The 20506-nt window shown below is 33.0% G+C and overlaps 1 protein-coding gene and 1 pseudogene across 1 annotated transcript; one reads left to right on the top strand and one right to left on the bottom strand.

Moving 5' to 3' along the window:
- The first annotated feature begins 14294 nt into the window (after positions 1-14294).
- On the top strand, positions 14295-16640 carry LOC104896281 (uncharacterized; annotated as a pseudogene).
- A 1800-nt stretch (positions 16641-18440) lies between these two features.
- Positions 18441-19465, bottom strand: LOC104896274 (basic leucine zipper 43). Its single transcript, XM_010682993.4, has one exon. It carries the CDS (start codon positions 19162-19164, stop codon positions 18562-18564), a length of 603 nt encoding a protein of 200 aa, XP_010681295.2. The 5' UTR covers positions 19165-19465; the 3' UTR covers positions 18441-18561.
- Positions 19466-20506: the final 1041 nt, after the last annotated feature.

Raw genomic sequence — 20506 nt, 5'->3', positions numbered from 1 at the left:
GGGTTTAGGGTTAAAACTAATGATTATTAGGGTTAAGATTAACGGCATAACTGTGGTTCGTCATTAAGGGTATCTAAGTGTATTAGTTTCTAACTTAGGGGTACCCCGTGTATTTTGAAAACTTGGGGGTACAAGGTGAATTTTCGAAAACACGGGGGTACTTAGTGAAAAAACCGAAGAATTTAACGAAGCAAAAGAATGGGTTGGAACTTGAATATAACGACCTATTGAAACACCATAAGATACTCATGAAAAAGAATGATAAACATGAAAAAATTGTTGAAGAGAAAGATGCTGATTTAAACTCACTAAGATACGAAAAGTCTCTTGCTAAAGAAATTGTTAACCACATAGTGCCATACACTGTTCTTGAAAGCTGAAAAATTCGAGTCTTGGAAAATAAATTGTATCGCTAAATCATGAATTAATCGAGTTAAAATAATTAAGACAAAGATCCAGATTGTTCCAATGCTAAGTTGAGTGACGAACTTGATAAAGTGAAAAGAGAATTAGAAATTTCGAGAAAAAGAAATAGTGATCTAAATACTTCAGTATAATTCTTAGATTCACAATTGACTACTACTCGAAAAATGCATCAAAAGTGGTCAAATAGTCTAAAAGCTCTCTGTTATTTGTCTAGTACAACTAGCAATTGAAAGAAAACTGGTTTAGGATATACTGGTCAGCAACACAGTGTACGACACAATGCCAGAAATTTTGAAAGAGACTTTCGTAAAAGAAAATAAGTTGATCTCCCTGAATTTTTGATTTGTAGCTTCTGTGGTAATAATGGACTCTTGATTGACAATTGCAACATTAAGAAAAGGAGTGTTGCAAAAAAAGTAAATAACATAAATCAAATATGGGTTAGAAAATACTTGTTAGAAGCTCAGCGAAAGACAAAGAGACCCAAGCAGATTTTGGTTCCTAAAACTAACAAGTGATCTTTTTGCATTCAAACATGAGAGGAAGCAACCTATGGTATCTCGACAGCAACTGCTCAAGACATATAACTGATGATAAATCTCAATTCCTCTCATACTAGTAGCCTACAATGGAGGGTGTGTTACATTTGGCGATAACAAAAAAAGGATAAATAATTGGTATTTGGAACGTCGGCAAATCCCTAACACACTCTATAGAGAATGTGATGTTGGTAAGTGGTTTGAAAATTAATTTTTAAGCATATCATAATGTGTGATCAAGGTAATTATGTTGAATTTCATGCATAAATGTTTTGTTCGTGGCTTCGGGATAAATTTCTGGAAATTTATTATGCATGTTGTCCTCCTTTAAATACGTTAATTAGAGTGTTGATGCATGTCCTTGTGAAGCTTTGGGAGTAAAGGTCTACTTGATATAAAGAACGACTAATAGTGGTCTAATGACGCCGTCCTAATGTCATGATCCTAAGTTGCCGAACTAATGAGCTATATGATCCTAAGTTGACGAATTTTTAGCTATGAAATGCAAATTCTTTCTCCTATAGCAAGCTTGATCTTTCGCACAATATTTCGATTTTCTATTTATGTGTTTGACATTGGTGCCTCATTATTTCTTTCATGCATATGTCCCACCTTATCTTCATTTCCCTATTATTATCCTTCTTTTCTTCACACGTTGATCCAAAGTTCAACAAGTGCTTTTAATCTTGATTCATGGTATATGGAGCAAAGACATATTGATAAGATAGTGAAAGAAGAAGACGCATCAGTTAAGAGAGAACATGAAAAGGTTGGAAGAAACACTAATGCGTGAAAGAATGAAAGCACTGCTTCACAATGTATAAGGCACAGTGCCAAGAGATGTATCTAAAAGAAAATGAGGCCAGGTTGAAATTAACTTATTTCGCCTTTGATCTCTTATTGATTGACTATAGTAATATTTTGTGGTTTGACTCTCTTTTCTTAAAAAAATTAAATTAAAATAAAAAAAAGAAAGAAAAAAAATAAAAAGAAAAGGAGAGTAAGACACTTGTGTTACATAAATCTTAGAGTTCAATTTACAGACGAAAAAAAAAATTACCAAAGTTTTGAAGATGATCATTTTGGATTCCAGTATATCCGAAGATTAGTTATATTTGAAAGGGAATAGATTGTTCAGTGGCACAGTAACACATAGTGTTACAGTGAAGAAATTATTATGATGTTTATTGCGGAAGTTGAAAAATCTGGAAAAAAAGGATTTAAGCACTTGTTGAGCCAATTGTCATTTTAAATCTTCAAGCTTGCATTACCTATATTTATCTTACATTCTTAGCTATCAACCATGACCCTTCATGATTAGTTCTTGCTTCATAAATTCGGATTGTGAGTTGGATTATTTTTTTGCTTAATGACTTTGGATTGTGAGTTGGATTATGACATAGCACCAACATTCCTTAGTATTTATTGCTTGAGCTACTTGCATTATTTTGCTGACTATATCTCACTTTGACTCACTAAACATGTTGATGCTATCCTTTTTAATAATGTCAAAAGGGGGGAGATGGGTATACTAATTAGAATAATGAATAAAATTATCTTGGTTATTATGTTATTTGTGAATGTATGTGAATGATGTTATGTTACTTTCCCTAATGTGACTAATGGTACATATTTTTAGGGGGAAGTATTATTTGTTTGTCACCATCAAAAAGGGGGAATTCGTTGTGACTCTAAGTCAATGTTATTTTGATGATGATAAACACTTTGTCATCATCAAAAAGGGGGAATTAATTGTGACTCTAAGTCAATGTTCAAGAACTTGAGATATGGAAGCTTAGGTCGAGTTATATTGTTAGTCATGTTTGTGCAATGTTATTGACTTATTGGAATTTTGTGCTAAACTATAAATATGAAATTAGAATGATTAACTATATTCTTAAGTTAAGAAAATAGGTAATTATATTAATTTCATGTTTCTATATAAAAAGGGACTTTCTAATTTCGGAAAATTAGTTTTGAAAGGAAAATATTTTTATAATGATTATCGGATAAAGAGTTTTGTAAAAACTGATTTTTAAATAAAACGTTTCTTTAAAAATATTTTTGGAAAAAAAAGTGTTTTAATAAATCTGATTTTAAGAAAAAATATTTTGATAAAGATTTTCGAAAAAAGAAAAATAAGAGTTTTAAGAACAACTAATTTTTAAAGAAAAAGATTTTGATAAAGATTTTTGGATAAAAATTAATCTAAAATCAGATTAATAGTTGGCTTAAGATATGGAGGAATCCTTATCTTATAAGGAAAGAAAAAAAATCAGTTTTTATAAAAGTTAAAAATTTGATTTTGGAAAGGAAAGTATTTTATTCCTTAATTTTAGGAACAAAAATTATTCAGGAAGATAATCATATGTTGGAGAATAATTTTTATTCAGTTGATGAGTTATATAAGGGATAGAAATCAGAAGAGCAACTCACGTTTTCAAATTTAATTTCGTAGATTTTGAGAGCTGAAAACTGATCTCCAAAGCACAGTGTGTGGCACTGAGTTCTAGTTAGTTTAGGTTACTATACAACGATTGTAACAATCCTCTATTTTGCTTGAATAAGAAGTACACTTTTGAGGAATTATTCTTTCTATAATTTCCAACATTATAGAGAGTAGCAACACTTAGGGTTAAGTGTTGGGGAGCATTATTAGAGTTAGTAATGGGGGGGCCATATTGTATCAAGAGTTTGGTATTTTAAGATTCAAATAATAAAAGAGTAGTTTGTGTGGACGTAGATCTCAGAGGTGAGATTGAACCACGTTAAATTCCTGTGTCTTATTGATTGATTTCATCGTTTTCGTTTTTTGATACAATTTAGTTCGAGCAAAAAAATCAATCGGAGAGTTCACGAGTGAATAACACAGTGCAAGGCACTATGCCATAGGGGTGTTTTTGCGAAAAACGATTAGATTTTGTCACTCAATTCAACTTCCCCTTTCTTGAGTGTCACCTTGTACTCCAACATAATAATATAGAGATACTTAAAGGAGTACTCAGTAGAAGATGTTCTCTTAAGAAACTATGACTGAGGAAGTTTAGCCTCTTTAAACAAACGACAAAATTTATCCGGGAAGCCTTCTCAAGGCGCAATAGAGCTATAATATGGCAACAAGGATTGCCACCGGACTTAAAAATATCTTCAATTCAATAGATTCTGTAGCCTAAATTGAAGGTTTTATTAAAGAACAAATCTATGCAATACAACCAACAAAATCAAATCCAATAAGTTCCAATGAGATTGTGATCACATGAACAAACAATCGAAAATCAGGGATTGACATCCTTAAATAACTATAGCTAGCAGCTAACATACTAATCGATAGGGAGAAGATTTATAACAAATTCCAAAAAATGAGAATGATAAATTTCTTAAATAACCAAAAAAAGTCAAGGAAGATTATTTTTATGGAGAATCCGATTTCCTTCATAGCATCCAAATTTATAAATGTATCACAAGAGATAGAAATTTTCTTAGTCACGACAAGAACCGAAGGCAAGAGGAGAGATAGATGAAAAATTAGTATCTCATCAATTTTACATAGAAATAAATTGAAGGTAAGAGGTCTGAGAATAAGAAAAGGCAAATCTTACTCACACCATTGCAACTCGCATTATATGCGGGGAAGAGAACATATAGATAATTACAACTCACATTACATGCGAAAAAATAGAACCCTCAATCGAAATAAAAGCACAAATCTTATGAACCCTAACCATATAATCTAGTTTGAATTTTGAATGGAAAAAAAATGAAGCCTTTAATCCAATATAATGACTGGATTGAAATCCCTAAGCAAGTAATATATGAAATTACCTAAAAATTCGAAAAACTGAAATATTTTAGTGGAAATTCGAACACAATTTGGCGAAAAGAATTGTGTTGTTAAAGAAAAATTTGATAAGGGATACTATCTCAGATAACCCTGACATATAACCTTTTTTTCCAAATAACCCCTACATTGTCACCTCTATCATAAATAACCCTAGTTTGTAAGTTGTCATTAAAAATGATGGAATTACAAACGACGTTAACTTGGTTAATTAGACTTTGGATGAGTTTGTCGACATTTAAGAATATGGTTGATGGCATTGAATTAGAAAAAGGTGGTCTGACGCCTTATTAATGGGCTGCTGCCAAAAATAAAACTTTCGAATTGTGTATAAATTGATTAACATCCTTCTAAATAGCTATCAACCACCTTATTAAATGACACCAAATCCAAACAAAGTCAAACCAAATGTAATTCCATCATGTTTAATGACAAATATCAAATTTAGAGTTATCCTCGATAGAGATGACAATGTGGGGTTTCTTTGAAAAAAAGGACTATATATTACGATTATCTGAGATAATATCCCATTTGATAATTGGATTCCAATATACTAAGACCGATAATAGGCAGTTGATGAAACTAAACAAGAAAACTTTGGCAATATGTGATGCAAAATAACGCAATTCGGGAAATTTTGATTGGCTTCAGTTTTTATTTTGAGAAGAATTGAGGCTTTTTTCTTCTCTTAAACTCTTTCTCTCTCATGGTTTTGCTTTGGGTCATACTATTGTTTCCCGACTAGTGTCATGGTTTTGCTTAGGGTCAAACTCTTTTTCTCTCATAGTTTTTCTTTGGGTCAAGCTATGATTTGATGATAACAATTTTTTGTCAGCTTAATTAAGGAAAGTGACATTTTTCTTTTGTAAATAGGTACAATAAATCCCTTTGAAATTTCCCTGAAAAGCCCACCGCCGAAAGACGAATTATGACACAGTAAAAATGTTTTAACCTATTTGAAACGGGAAGAATCTGATTAGTGCACTAAGGTTAATAAGGCAGTGGACATGGCTCCGTCAAAGGGAGTGATTTCATAAGAAGATAATCTTAAGAAGGAAATTTTTGTTCTTGGACCATTTGTCATGAAAAGGTTACATACGCCGAAACCATGATCTTGCGTCCACTCCTAAAGTCCAACCTTTAAAAGGTTTGCTGGATAAAGGCCAATGCAAATGGTGGGCAGATTTTGAAGAACATGGAAGCGTCTTGGGTTAATTATCTTCTAAAATAATATGATCCAGGACCGCATAGCATTATTGCTCTAACACTGTTTGGCGCTTTGGTATTTGCATCTTTAAAGGAAATAAAGGACCAATGGTGGCAATTATGTCCTCTAAAGGAATACTAGAGTCAGTGTTTTTATTCACATACCAGAACACTTGAGACTTATAAGTCCCAAGGTTCACTCTAATGGCGTTGCATAGTTGACAAGCTGTCTCATATTGCATGACGTCACTTTTTCTAGCAAGCGCTTCACGAATTTCATTTTCACGACGAATTCTTTCATTAGACATGGTGAATTGAAGTTTGGTGATGGTTGTGAATTCTCAAATAAATGAATTAAATTGGTCTGAATGATCTTAAATTTTCCAAAAATCCTTGAAAAGGGTATTAATGGAAAAGACAACCAAAATGAAACAATAAAAGAAGAAAACACGTGCAGAATGCGTGATATGTTTTATTTTAGGTAATCTTTTATTGGGCCATGTTAATATCAAGTTTTAACAAATTAAAACATAGGATCCCAGAGTTATCATATTAAAGAAGCTCATTTGAAAGGGCGCGTGACTTGGAAGCCCATCTCAAGGGGTGTGTTACTTAGAAGCCCATTTCAAAAGGGGCATGACTTTTCATTTTTCAAGAGACGGTAAATCTCTTCATAAAAAGGGGTAAGTGTAATAATTTGGACACACTACTAATCTCTTGAAATAACACTCCCAGGAAAAAACCTCTCATCTCACAAACCTTCTCAAAAACCATTCTTCTCCAGAAATGGATGCCCCTCTATCATCTACCAACTTCTACATTATTGGGACTCCAGAGTTCAACCCACAAGAGATTGACCAACTCTTCCTCACTCCTCCAGAGATACCAGAGGAGGAAGAAGAAGAAGAAGAAGAAGAGGAAGAATAAGAAGAAGAAGAGGAGCGAGGGTCCTCCTCCACTATCAGATGAATCTGATGATGATGATGAGGATGAAGATGACGATGACCCCCCCTGCATAAAGGAAGAGGGTTCAGGAGGATCGTTTCCCAGAGGACACCTCCAGCAGTGAATACTGCTTCTACGCATTCGCCGATGACCCCAGGGCTGCTGCAACTGGAGAAGATGATGGTGCGTGCTCTGAAGAGGATTCAGATGCCTATAAGCCAAGGTCCCCAAGGGACTTTGGCCTACGATTTAGAATTCAAAAATTCTAAATAGGTTGTAATTTTTATTATTATGTAAAAATTTCAGCCCTAGGTTGTAAATTTTATTTTATTAATGAAATTAAAATATCTAACATTTAGTCCAAACTTCTTTTATCATATATGTTGTTTGCATCGTTTATATATTTTGCCCAATCAAAATTATGCAAATTAATATGTTATTCAAAAATAAGCCGTCAAATAAAATAATTTAAACTCTACGATTAAGATTAAATAAGGTGTCTCTTGGGATACTAAAACTCTTAACATGTATTAATGAGATGGAAAATAGTTACTTCTAAAGAGGATTCAGAGGCCTATAAGCCAAGGTCCCCAATTGCACAGGTCACTAATGGCAAACTCCAGAAGTGATATGACACATCAAAGAGTTAGTGGGCAAACCCATTCCCAGTCCCGGCCCAGTACCGGTACACCTGATTCTGTGGAACGGAACCTCACAAATTTGGGGCCCAATTTTGGTTGACAAATGGAAGGAGAAAAGGGAAAAAAAATTCATAACCGTACCACATCTACCCGCACGCTGCAAGTTTCAAGAAGAGAAAGATTACTTTCCATCTTCTTCAGTTCTTCTCCACAATTCTCTCTCCTCTTCAATCTTCATAAATCAAAATCCCTAAAATATCGCTGAAATTATTATAACTTCCCAAATTAAAATTAAAATACACTCTCTTTATTTAGAAAATTATCTCATTTCCATAATTTTAGCCAAAAAATTCTGAATTTCATTACTCCTTCCATCAAGAACACCACCTAAAATGGAGATATCTAACGGGAAGAATTTTTTTTGCTATTTATTTGCGATTCATATTCAAACCCACTCAACTCATATACAAGAATTCAATTTCTTTTATCCTCAAAAAAAAATTCGAACTTTGGTTCACAAAAAATTACAATACGTGAAGTCGAAGAACAAAGTCGCGAATTTGATTGTGGGAGTTCGAAGGTGAAAAATCAAGAATTTGTGGGCTAATTTATTATAATTTCTTCTTTATAACTTTTTTGAAGGGCCCCATTTTGATGAATAACACATGGCCTCGATATTCCATGAGACGGCCCTGCCCATTCTTATCCACCAGGGCAATAACCTAAAGTGGTTAAGGCAGTTATAAAAATAACGTGATAAAATGTTACCTTAACCTTGGGATTTCTCACTTCTAACATCTTTATTCTACCATCAAAAAACCCAAAAATTCTTGAGAATGGCTAATCACCAAATCGTACCTTCATCACTCTTTCCGGGAGAATGTTGGAGGCATAGATTTAATAGAGACATTACACAAGAAGACTAGGAAGAGTTTAAGGAAGAAGAAATAAAAATATGGCAATCCAAAATCATCAAGCTCTTCGAAAGGGACCCAAAGGTCCAACCTGGAGATTTAGAGAAACAGAGATCCAATGCTGCTATTATAGGAAGTGATGTGGATTTCCTAACGCTGAATCTATGGCCACAAATGGAAAAGGGATCGGATATATATTGGAACTCCTAAGCGTTTGTAAGTCATGGGGAGAACGCACTACAAAATAATATTTTCCTCCTGAACTAGCATTGAAGTATCATAGATCCAGAATATGTGAAAAGCAGTTTAGGCATTTTCACTAGAAAATATAAGGTAGTCCAACTGGACGAGAATCTAAGTTTCAAAAAACTTATACAGTACTAATGTACATGTCTCTTGTGGCAAGAATAGTTAGCAGAAAGAGGCATCCATTTGCTCTTGGATGAAGATTACTCAGATGATGATGGTCCTGATGTAGATGGACACGAGGAGCCATAAATCACCATTAGCTTTGCCCATCTCCATGCTTGATAGATCAAGCAATAGGGGCAAATCTCTTAGTAATCATATTGTTAGTGCATAGTTTGTATCTTCATAAGAAATTACGTACTTATTTGAGTTCAATTAATAAATGTCATTGTAAAGATATTTTATGATTAAGAAATATTATTTCCATTAATGAAATAATTTTATCTCTGTCATCCCTTCTTACTTCCATATCGTATAAAAATTATGGGCTTGAATTTTGTGCATGAAATGAATAATAAATCCGAGGAAGTAATTTTAGGCTCAGACGCCTAAAAAGTGGCATATTAATTTTAAAACCTATCAACAAATTGATAATCTTGAAATATATCATAATCAGAAAGAAGTCAATAAACTTCTCGAAAAGGGGTCAAAGTACTCAATTGCTCACTGATCCCAGAAGTCATCACAAAACTAACCGTTGAACAAATGGGTTGTTCATTTAAAGGGACTTAGCCATAACATCCTGTCATCGCATTTCATTTCAAAAAATTAAAATGAACATCGAAGCGCATGAAAACATGGCAGCTGAGTTTGATGATGATTGTTTTAATCATCGTTTCGCCCTCAACAACATAGAGGAATACAAAGAAGCATTCATCACAAATGAAAGGGCTAGATGGGCGGAGAAAATGGCACTGGTATTTGGCGATGAACTTGAGGTAGAGCCAGAAGACTTGGCGCTAGCGTAATCAAGCGCTGCGAAGATCGGTTCTAATATCGACCTTCTGTCCACCCACATATGGCCTAAATTGGCAGAGGAGTCACAAGACCAACTGCTGACAGTTTAAAAAAGGTGGGGCATCAAGGAGGTTTCACTATTTTAAATTTCTCAAAACCTCAAATGATGAATTGGGCATATGCGAAGCGCCTAGTTCTCTCTTGCACCCATTCCTCCCTCAATGTGGTGAGGATAAAAGAAGGGCAAGATGAGCATTAAGGGAGGATGGTGCACTTTAAGTGCATGTGCAAACAACGGGAGCTATTGGCACAAAAAAAATTCTTCTCATGGATGTACATCGCATTGATCGACACAAGATATGCTTGGACAACAACTACCACAGGACCATCTTCGAGGCAAGGTTCCACAACTCCGCTGATGATGGCCACTACTTTGGAGTTACCAGAAGTAGTGTAGGGCACGAGTTAGAAGCCGATGAGTATAAGGCTATGGCAGAGACAATATGTAGGGAACATTTCCAAATGTTATCTCTAGATGCAAGTCCTTTTAATTAAAATGTAATTAACGGTCTTATCTTCATATAGATAAATCATAATATAAATGTAATGAAATTACCTCAAATGGTAATCTTATTAAATACATTTAATAATTCAGGTTCTTTAACATCAGTTTTTTGTTCACTAAACACTGAAGTGCAGTAAAAACAAACATCTGTCCATCTAATATTTATATTCCTCGAAAAATTGTTCCCATGAAGTTAGGCAGTTAGGAAAAATTATTGGACGGTCAAAGCATCCAAATATTTATATATATGGATATATATATACATATATATATATTATACATGTATATACATGTATATACATGTATAGACATATGTATAATCTCTAAAAGATTAGAGACTTAAATCAAATCGGATTACACATATCTGCCCATGTTTCGTCAATATGCTCCAGAGCATATGCCATATTTATCAAAATGCCGAAATCATCACAAGGCATTGAATGTCATATCTGGATATAAAGATGAATTTATTAAGAATGACTCCATTAAATGGAGTTCTTCTATTCGAAAATATTTTGGAGATAATCCTATTATAGAACAGGATCTGGAAAATACAAGAGGATCTAAGGCCTTCCAAATAGGGTCCAATTTAAATCTCGTACAAAAATGGATATTTCCTAAAGTCGAAAGGAATGATCAAGTTATATGCTTTGCAAATCATGGGGAAAAATCATTACATAAGAAATATGGCAACCTAACATGCCTTGGAGATATCTAAAAAAGCTCTTTGTCAAGGGAACTACAAAGAAAATAAAAGTCTATAGAATGGTGGATGGGTCATCATCAAGAGATTTGGTACAATACTAATGTGCATGTCAAATATGGTGCAATCTGATAACCAATGATGTAAATCCTTGTTGGTTATCACCAATAATCCTACAAGATCACAACTTCAAAAACTTTCTTAATCGATTTAACAATGGCTAGAAAGAAAGGTGAAGGAATACACGAAAGGTTATTCTTGTCAACCTAATTCAATCATCCTAAAGAAAGGTTCATTGACCACGTTAGAACAATGGAGGAAGTCACATTCAGAATACTAAAGGATGATATTGGCTACAACCATTGAAAGTCCTGCTCTGCTGATAATTTGTGGGTGCTGAGTACATCATTCCACAAATCAAGGGTGCAATTTGTTACAACCATTTTTAGATTTACGATAGCATTTATTATGGTACATCGTATTAGACCTCAAAAGATTTAATTTCTCCTTAATATGAAGGCCTAACTAGAGCATAAAGCCCATTGGACAAAGTCAACATAAGTCAAAGTCAACAAAAGAAGGCCGTCAAGACAATAAGGAGATGAAAGTCAAAAGTAGGAGAAGTACAAGTGGTTAAGCACAATCATGAGATGGATCCACATAAGAAAGAACGTGCAAAGCTACAGTTATTCAACGCCAGAAGACGGTTGGGATTCGAATCAAATATGATTCAAAAGTTTTCCCTCCAATAAAGCATGGAAGTTACATGACATGTTTTCCTATGGATAAAAGAATGATCATCAAGCAAAGGACAACGAACAAACACCACGCAACAACTTGCATTTACTCTCTTCTTAGTGTAGCCTAGCCTTAGTCTAGCCAACCCTCTTTTGGGGTTGTAGTTTAGTCCCTGAGACTTAGAACATGTTTTGGCGCCAAGTTCTGTAATTCTCCGATTGAAGCAAGAAACCATGGAGGTAACAGCCTTCGTGCTTTCTCTTTGGTTATCTAGCCTGGTTTATCCTCTTATATGTTGTAAAATCTTTCTTAAAGTTTGTGGTATGTATGAGAATGTTTTTCTTTCATTAAAAGATTAATTATTGATTGCTCTATTTATTGCATTTCTCCTAAATTTGATAGGCATTGTAGTTTAATCTATCATTAATTAAATTGCAACAAAGTACGTTAGCGAGGCTTTATCTAATTAAAAATCATATACTGGGGTTGAAGAAGGTCCCAAGGGTTCGGTTGTTCGCCGATTCAAGTGGTACGTGAGTAAGGGACTAAGCCTCCTGTGACATTCATTATCAAGTTATTGGATGTGCATTGACTTATTTGCAAGGTTACCAAGCTGATTTTGCACCAACAATGTATTAACAGAAAAATTATATAGTGAACAAATTTCAAATATATATAAAATAAGTATAATAGTGATATAATATTTAAGATAAGATTATTTTGTTAAATATAATATTTGAAATCGATAAATTTCTAAAATCTAAAGTAATCAATTTTCAAATGGAAGGGACAAAATTTTAAAGAAGCATTAACACTGTAATTAAAAGAAATACAAGTAGAAAAGTTTGATTTTAACCATCCATGATTCACCTATTGTAGTTTATAGATGGGTAATACGAGGGATAAACTTATTTGTATGTATTCCTTCTTTCTTTAATTCTTCTCATTTCATATGGTCATAGTTAAAGAGATTTGACAGGGCCGACCAATGGCCTGTGCAAACAGACCATCACCACAGAGCCCCGAAATTTGGAGGGCCCAATTCCCAAAATAAGCAGCCCAGCTTTTTTTTAAAAAAAAAAATCTAGTTCTCTGTCTTCATTCTTCATTCGCGGCGTGTAAACTGCAAATAACAAACCACGTTCTTCTCTAACTTCCCTTGATTTCTCTTTCCCATTTTCAGAATTTGTTATCTTTTAAAAATCTTCTAAATTCTTAATTTCTCTTAACAACTTCCCAAATTCTCTCACTCATTCCTTATTAAACGTTACGTAGAATATGAAAATATCAATTTTGATTTTCTCCATTCAATCTTCAATTAACGGCTTATTTTTTCAATCTTTATATATTTATAACTCATTTCTATCTTTTCATCAATTATCAATTAGTTCTGAGACAACAGAAATTGAAATTCATACCTTTAAATTTGTGTTACTTTTTATTTCTGGAAATTTGGGGAGGAAGAAACCAAATTCGTGAAGAACTGAATAATTGAATATACCTTCTCTTTATAAATATTCGTGAAATTTACGGTCGAACGGAAGAACTGAAAATTCCTCAAATTTGCGGAATAAATTAAATCCTAAATTCTAAATATTTACACTAATTATCATTTACGAGTTATTCGATTTTGTTTATCAATTATCAATTTTTTGTGTTTAGTTTTTGGTTTGAAATGGTTTTACAGTAACTCATGCGTGCTTCATATGAACTTGAAGAATAGGAGTAGAACTGTACAGCTGTACTAGTCTATTAGATTGTGGCTCCCCTCAAAAAAAAAAAACCTAAATGAGTAGATGTGGCAGCAGTGCAGCACCGCAGCAGGTATGAGTATTGAGTCCATATGAACTGTTACTCACTTACTCACTTAGTACATTATAGTTTTATTACTTTATATTTAGTGGCTTTATAGTTTTATTACTTTATATTTTCAGAATTTTAGTATATGTTCTTTGTACTAGAAGTAGTGTTATATGTTTTAGTAGGTAAAATCTTGTAGTTTTCAGTTATGTTCTTTGTACTAAAAGTAATATTTTATAATTTTAAGGATTAATGGTTAATGGTATTGTGTATATTTTAATGAGATTTTTTTTCTTTGATTTTTTAGGTTGAAATTATTGGTTTATAATTGATTAATTGAGGAATATTCATCACAAATTTTAATATTATTGCTTAATTGTCATGTTGTTTCGCTCCTTTTTTTCACTTTTATTTACATCTTAAATTGTTGATTGTGTGATTACACCTTAGTTGTTTTTTTCCCATGCCTCCTAAAACTAGAAAGTATGAATCTGGGTATGAAAAACATAAGAAAAAAAAAGGCTTGAGGAGTTAACTCAATCCCAAAGAGGAGCTCTTGATAAATTTATTATAAAAGAGCCTCATATTCATGTTGATAATCTGGGTATGAAAAACATAAGAAAAAAAAAAGGCTTGAGGAGTTAACTCAATCCCAAAGAGGAGCTCTTGATAAATTTATTATAAAAGAGCCTCATATTCATGTTGATAATCAAAATATTGAGAAGGTAAATGATGAAGTTCTTGAAAATGAGGTTACTAACGAAAATGTTGATATGGAGAATCAAAATGTGGACTCGGAAAATAGAGGTGATGTGCCTTTTGAAAATGATAATTTCGATAATCAAAATGTTGTTTCTAACAATGACTATGATGAGGATGTGGAGTATAATAGTAATGATAATGAAAAGCAAGAGATCCCATTTGAATCTTTGTTTGATATATTTGATCCACGAAACTGGGATGCCCTTGATTCTAAAATGATTGATGTATTAGTAATGAAAGGTCCTAAAAGAGATCTTTCTATTGTGAAGGGTCCTAAAGACAAATTTTCTAGACGATTTACTGCTAATTTATACACTAGAGTTTTATCTAATGGAGAGAAGTGCGATAGAGATTGGCTTGTCTATTCAAAAGAGCTTGATAAAGTATTTTATTGGTAGAGGTCAATTGACCAACGAGGGTTTTAGTGATTGGGCACATATTGGTGAAAGACTGAGAGAGCACGAGACAGGCATGGAACATGTTAATAATATGGCTATTTGGTATGAGCTGCGTTTGAGGCTGAATAAGAATGAAACTATAGATAAAACAGCTCAAAATCTAATTAAAAAGGAGAAAGAGCACTGGAAGAATGTTTTGAAAAGAATCATTTCAATAGTGAAATTTCTTGCTAAACATAATTTGGCCTTTCGGGGTTCTAAAGAGAAATTGTACCAAAATAGCAATGGAAATTTTTTGGGTTTAATTGAAATGTTAGCAGAGTTTGACCCTGTTGTTCAAGAACATGTAAGACGTGTTCAAAATGACGATGTTCACTTGCATTATCTTGGCCATAACATCCAAAACGAGTTAATACTTTTGCTTGCTTGTGCAATAAAAAAATGAAATTATTAAAAAAATCAAACAAGCAAAATATTTCTTCGTGATACTCGATTGTACACCCGATGTTAGCCACCAAGAGCAAATGTCTTTGATAATAAGATATGTTGATGTTTCTTCAAATTCTGTTAGAATTGAGGAATCTTTTTTAGGATTTTTAAATATGAATGATATAACTGGCCAAGGACCTTTTTGTTTTATAAAGCGAGCAGAAAAATCTTGATCTTAACATATTTGATGCACGAGGACAAGGATATGATAATGGATCAAATATGAAAGGAAAACATCAAGGTGTTCAAAAGAAGTTTTTAGACATTAATCCGAGAGCATTTTATACTCCTTGTGGTTGTCATAGTCTTAATTTAGCATTGTGTGATATGGCTATTCATGTGGTAAAGCTAAAGTTTTTTTGGAGTTATTCAACGAATTTATACAATTTTTGCAAATTCTACTAAAAGGTGGCAAATTTTGAAAGACAATGTAAAAGGATTGACTCTAAAGTCATTGTCATCCACTCGTTGGGAGAGTCGTGTAGATAGTGTTAAAGCTATAAGATCTCAAATGTCAGAATTTAGAGAAGCTTTACTTGAAGTATCACAAAATGATCTTGATTCTAAAATAAAAAGTGAAGCTAAATCCTTCGCGACAAATGAGCTTGGTGATTTTGAGTTCTTAATGGAAATAATCATTTGGTTTGAGATATTATCTGCAATTAATATGGTTAGCAAACTCTTACAATCAAAAGATGGTGCTTATTGATGTTGCTATGGAAAAAATAAAGGGGTTAATATCATTTTTTGTTGGATATAGAGAAACTGGCTTTTATAATGCATTGGATAATGCTAAGGAAATTGCTATTGAAATAAATATTGAGCCAATATTTCCTCAAAGACGTATAATTAGAAGAAAGAGAAATTTTGATGACAATTCAGATACCCCATCAGTTGAGCTATGTGGGGAGGAATCTTTTAGAAGTACTTACTTTCTTTACCTTGTTGATCAAGTCGTTGTTTCCCTTGAAAAGAGATTTGAGCAATATCAAGAGTATGAAAATATTTTTGGATATCTTGTTTGACTTGTGCAAGTTACAATCATTGGATCATCTAACTTTGTTGTCTTGTTGTAATGATTTTGAAGAGGCATTAAAACATAATGATCAATCTGATATCAATGGGAAAGAATTATATGTGGAGTTAGATTTTCTAAGAGGAATATGGCCCAATGAAAAAATGGGGCCTATTGATATATTAATTTTTTTGAAGGGCATAGATTGTTTTCCTAATGTAAGTGTTACGTATAGAATTTTATTAACGATTCCTGTTACAGTTGCTTCTGCAGAAAGAGGCTTTTCAAAATTGAAGTTGTTGAAGCCTTACTTCCCTTCCATTATGGTACAAGAAAGGCTTAATGGATTAGCTTTGATAGCAATTGAGAATGATCTTTTGGAGACCATACAATATGAAGATTTGGTTGATTATTTTGCTTCAAAAAGCGTTAGAAGAATAGCTCGTTTTATGTAGGAGGTTAATAATAGCTTTAAGCTGTATTGAGATTTTATTTACCATTTTAATAAAGTAGTTTAAGTTTTCGTGGATTCAATTTGTAAGAATATAATCGTATTTTGATAATTTTTTTAATAAATATTTTTTTATTATGAAAATGAAATTTTTTTCTAAATATAAGGGGCCTAATTTTTAAGATTAGAACAGGGCCTCTAAAATGTTTAAGACGGCCCTGAGATTTGATTATATTTACTACACCATATATATCAAAAAATATACAAGCATCTTATATTCTTATTACGTCCATTTTGATGTATATTTTTAATAATGTCAATTTTTATAAATAATACATAATTAAACACATTATTATATTAATCACATTTAGTGCATTAGAGATGGTGTAAATCCATAAAGAGAAAATTATAATACAAGTAGAACGAGTGTTTGATAATTATTCTATCCAAGTATGTGACAACAACATCAGCTTTTGCAAGCTGATGCTAGGCAAGGAATTGATACGATCAGAGAAAAAGCAAAAACTCCAAGTAGTCTCACAAGTCACAACACTGGTAGTGGAAACTTTTTAAAGACAAATGTTTTGCTTGTTATGGTAGTAGACGTCCTTCATATTATTATTGTTTATTAAAATTTAGGCCACTATCACCAACACCTCCACCCTCACTTGTCCACTTGCTTCTCTTACTGCGTGCTACCACTCTTGGCTGTTTGTGGGCCTGATGTCATCCCCACACCTGATCTTTCCTGTTAATTCTTCTAGTTTCTACACTCACCTCGGTCACCTGCTGTGATATCTCCTCATTTCTTAAGAGTTTTTGTAAACATAAAATTGAATCATTAGTTTGAAGTGACACAAAAAAATATAGTTCTTGTCAAATTTCCAACAAATACATACTCATATTATATAGAATAAGATTATCCTGCACCAAAACAACATATTTTCTAAGATAAAATCTATCACTTTTACACTTCTTTAGGCAAAAGTACAATGGTTCTAGCGCTATAAGCATAACTCTCTAGTCTCTACATCGAGAGAGTGAAAGGAGACCTATAAATAGCATTAATAAGTTCCAAAGTAATACTAATAACGAAAGGAGAAAATTGAGCTTATCCTCGCAAAAAAAAAGTTGTAGCTAGACTACAATATATAGTAAAGATTAAAGAAAAATCAAGGTTTTAAAGGAGAAAAGATGGAGATCAAAGAAATAGATTAAGTAATAGTATTGAATCTTATTACTTAACAATGAACTACTCAATATACGATGTTCAATATCCGATTATAATTAAGTCTTTGATGGGTGGTAGATTTTCATCATGGTTTCCTACGAGTATTTTCGTTATACTAATGTTTATATAATGATTAATTTACCTTTAAAACTAAAAAAATCAACGGAGGTATCATATCCTCACAAATTCCTTTGCCTGCCACAATTATCATTATGCGGCGTAGAGTAAACTCATTGTAATATTGGATACAATTGAATTAGCCATAATAGTGCTTTATCTATATATGTATAATTAAAGCAATTTATATATGCAGTAATAAAGTTGCTTACAAACACGACAATCTGCATAAACTAACCTTTATAGTATTGAAAGAAGGCCTCAAATTATAATCATGAAAAATAATCGTCTTTTTCTGCTGTAATGTAATTTATTTACGTGCAACCTTTTTATCCTTACCAAAACTTGCTAAGAGCCTATCCGTTGGACATAAAATACATGCGATCTAGGCCTAGATTTCGCTAGCATGTAATTATCTTATATAAACTTGAATTATCAATGAAAAAGGCACAAAAATAGTGACAGAAAAATGTTTTATTGCGAAAACATAGAAACTAAAAAAAGGCTAAAATTAAGAGAGCCTATGTTACACCAATATTATAAGATAAAGCTAACTCTTATACTTAAGCTAATTTTATTACAAAAGTAAATCATTAGCACTAGAAATAGATTGGTTATTGGAAGATTCAGCTCTAAGATGAGCTGTAGTACAAGGAATATCTTCCAAATCTCTGAAAGCATTATAAGTAGTACTAGCTAATTGCACGTTGTTGCTTATCATTTGACGAAGATCAGAAGCTTCTTCTTTAAGCCTAACATTTTCCTGTAAGATCTTATCATGACTTTCTGATAAATGATTCAACTTGTCAATAAGACTATTATTCTCATTTCGAAGCCGAATCACCTGAGACCAAAGCTCATCAAGGTGCCTTTGCTTCCTCATCCGAGACCTTCGAGCCGATTCTCGGTTCGATATCATTCTCCTTTGCCTCCTCTCATCGATGATCTGAATTTGCTGTATTTCTTCTGATTCGTCTGATGTTGAGTTGCTACTCATATATATAGGAGATGAAGTTTGATAAATATTAGTGAAAGATGCATTATAATCATTCATAGTAGTTGTTGCTTGTTGCATATTGTTTTGCTGTAATAAGTTTGAGTTGGGTGGGAATTGGAATGAGTACGGAATTTCTGGAGTGGAAGTTAGGTAGTTTATTCCTGCTAACTCACTTGGATGCATTTTTTCTTAAAAAAAAAAGATGGGTTTATGATAATATATGATAGATAGATATATATATATATATATATATATATATATGAATATTATGATAATATAAAGATTATATTAGTTGGACTGATAAAATTGTACAAATTTTGAGGGTTTATGTGTATGGATTATGGTAATGGAGGTGTAAGAGGGAAGGGTTTTTATAGGCGAAGAAGAAAGAAAGGGGCGTGCGCTTACGGAAGCAAAAGAAATAATAAGAATGATAAAAAAATGTGTTATTTTGGAAATGGAAAAGCAAGATGAATATGCGTGTGTGCATGTTTTTGGTTAATGGGATTTATATCCAATTATCGTATGTTACGACAAAAGGAAGACTGTTTTCTGCTTGATGTTAGCCTACAGCAATCTAACAAGTATGATTGGGCATCTTATGCTAAGTATATAAATCTTTGTAGATTATCAGCGAATAACAACTGTTTTTTTGAAGAGATGAAAAAAACTAAAAAGTAAATTGGGAGTATTATTTTACTAATATTATATTATTCATTCGAAGACATCTTGAAATAACAAGTCTCACATAATGGAACCTACGCTAATAAGTTATAATAGAAGAGGTATTTATCCACTTTCTTGAATTTCAATTTATTTTACTTGTATTATGCATGATATTTTAAGCAAACGACATTTACTCACGAGAGATTAACAAATCAAAGTTGAGTTTAAGACGCAAAGGAGATTGTCCTGAGGGAAGTTACAAGTTTAGCTTGCTTTTTTACTTGTTTTTTCTATTATTATTTTTCGGCTTACGCTTGTATTAATTTGGATGAGGCCCTTGAGGATGGAAATAAGCTTACGGAATGATTTGATAATCACACAGGGATTTGTAACAAAATTTTCATGGTCAACCAAATAGAGTTGTAAGGTTGGCTGGTAAAAAAACGGTTTTTTCACCAAATATTTCCGATTTTCATAAAATTTACGAGATATCCCCCAACTTTTCAAAATTAATAAGTTCCACTAAGTTTCATAATAATACATTCAAATACGCATAATGACTAACGACATTAACTGTCGTTCGTCATTACACCTAATTTTCCTTTTAAAACTCTAATTAGCCTCTAATCCTAACCTCTACCCTAACCCTTACTCTAACCCCAAACTCTAAACTTTACCCTAACCATCCCTCCCCCACCATGCCACCACCCCAACAGCGCCGCCCCCCCACCTTAGCTGCCCCCGGCCTCCCCCCTTTGAATTCCCCCCCCCCCCCCGTTTGAATTTCCCCAACCCTTTCCCTAACCCCCGTCGACCTGCAACTCCAGCCACCCACAAAACCCTGCCGCCCACCAGCTCC

This window comes from Beta vulgaris, chromosome 6 (assembly GCF_026745355.1).
Source record: "Beta vulgaris subsp. vulgaris cultivar EL10 chromosome 6, EL10.2, whole genome shotgun sequence".
In the NCBI taxonomy this organism is placed as follows: Eukaryota; Viridiplantae; Streptophyta; class Magnoliopsida; order Caryophyllales; family Amaranthaceae; genus Beta; species Beta vulgaris.
Note: the sequence above shows the minus strand (reverse complement) of the source record. Positions and strands in the feature narration are given on the sequence as shown.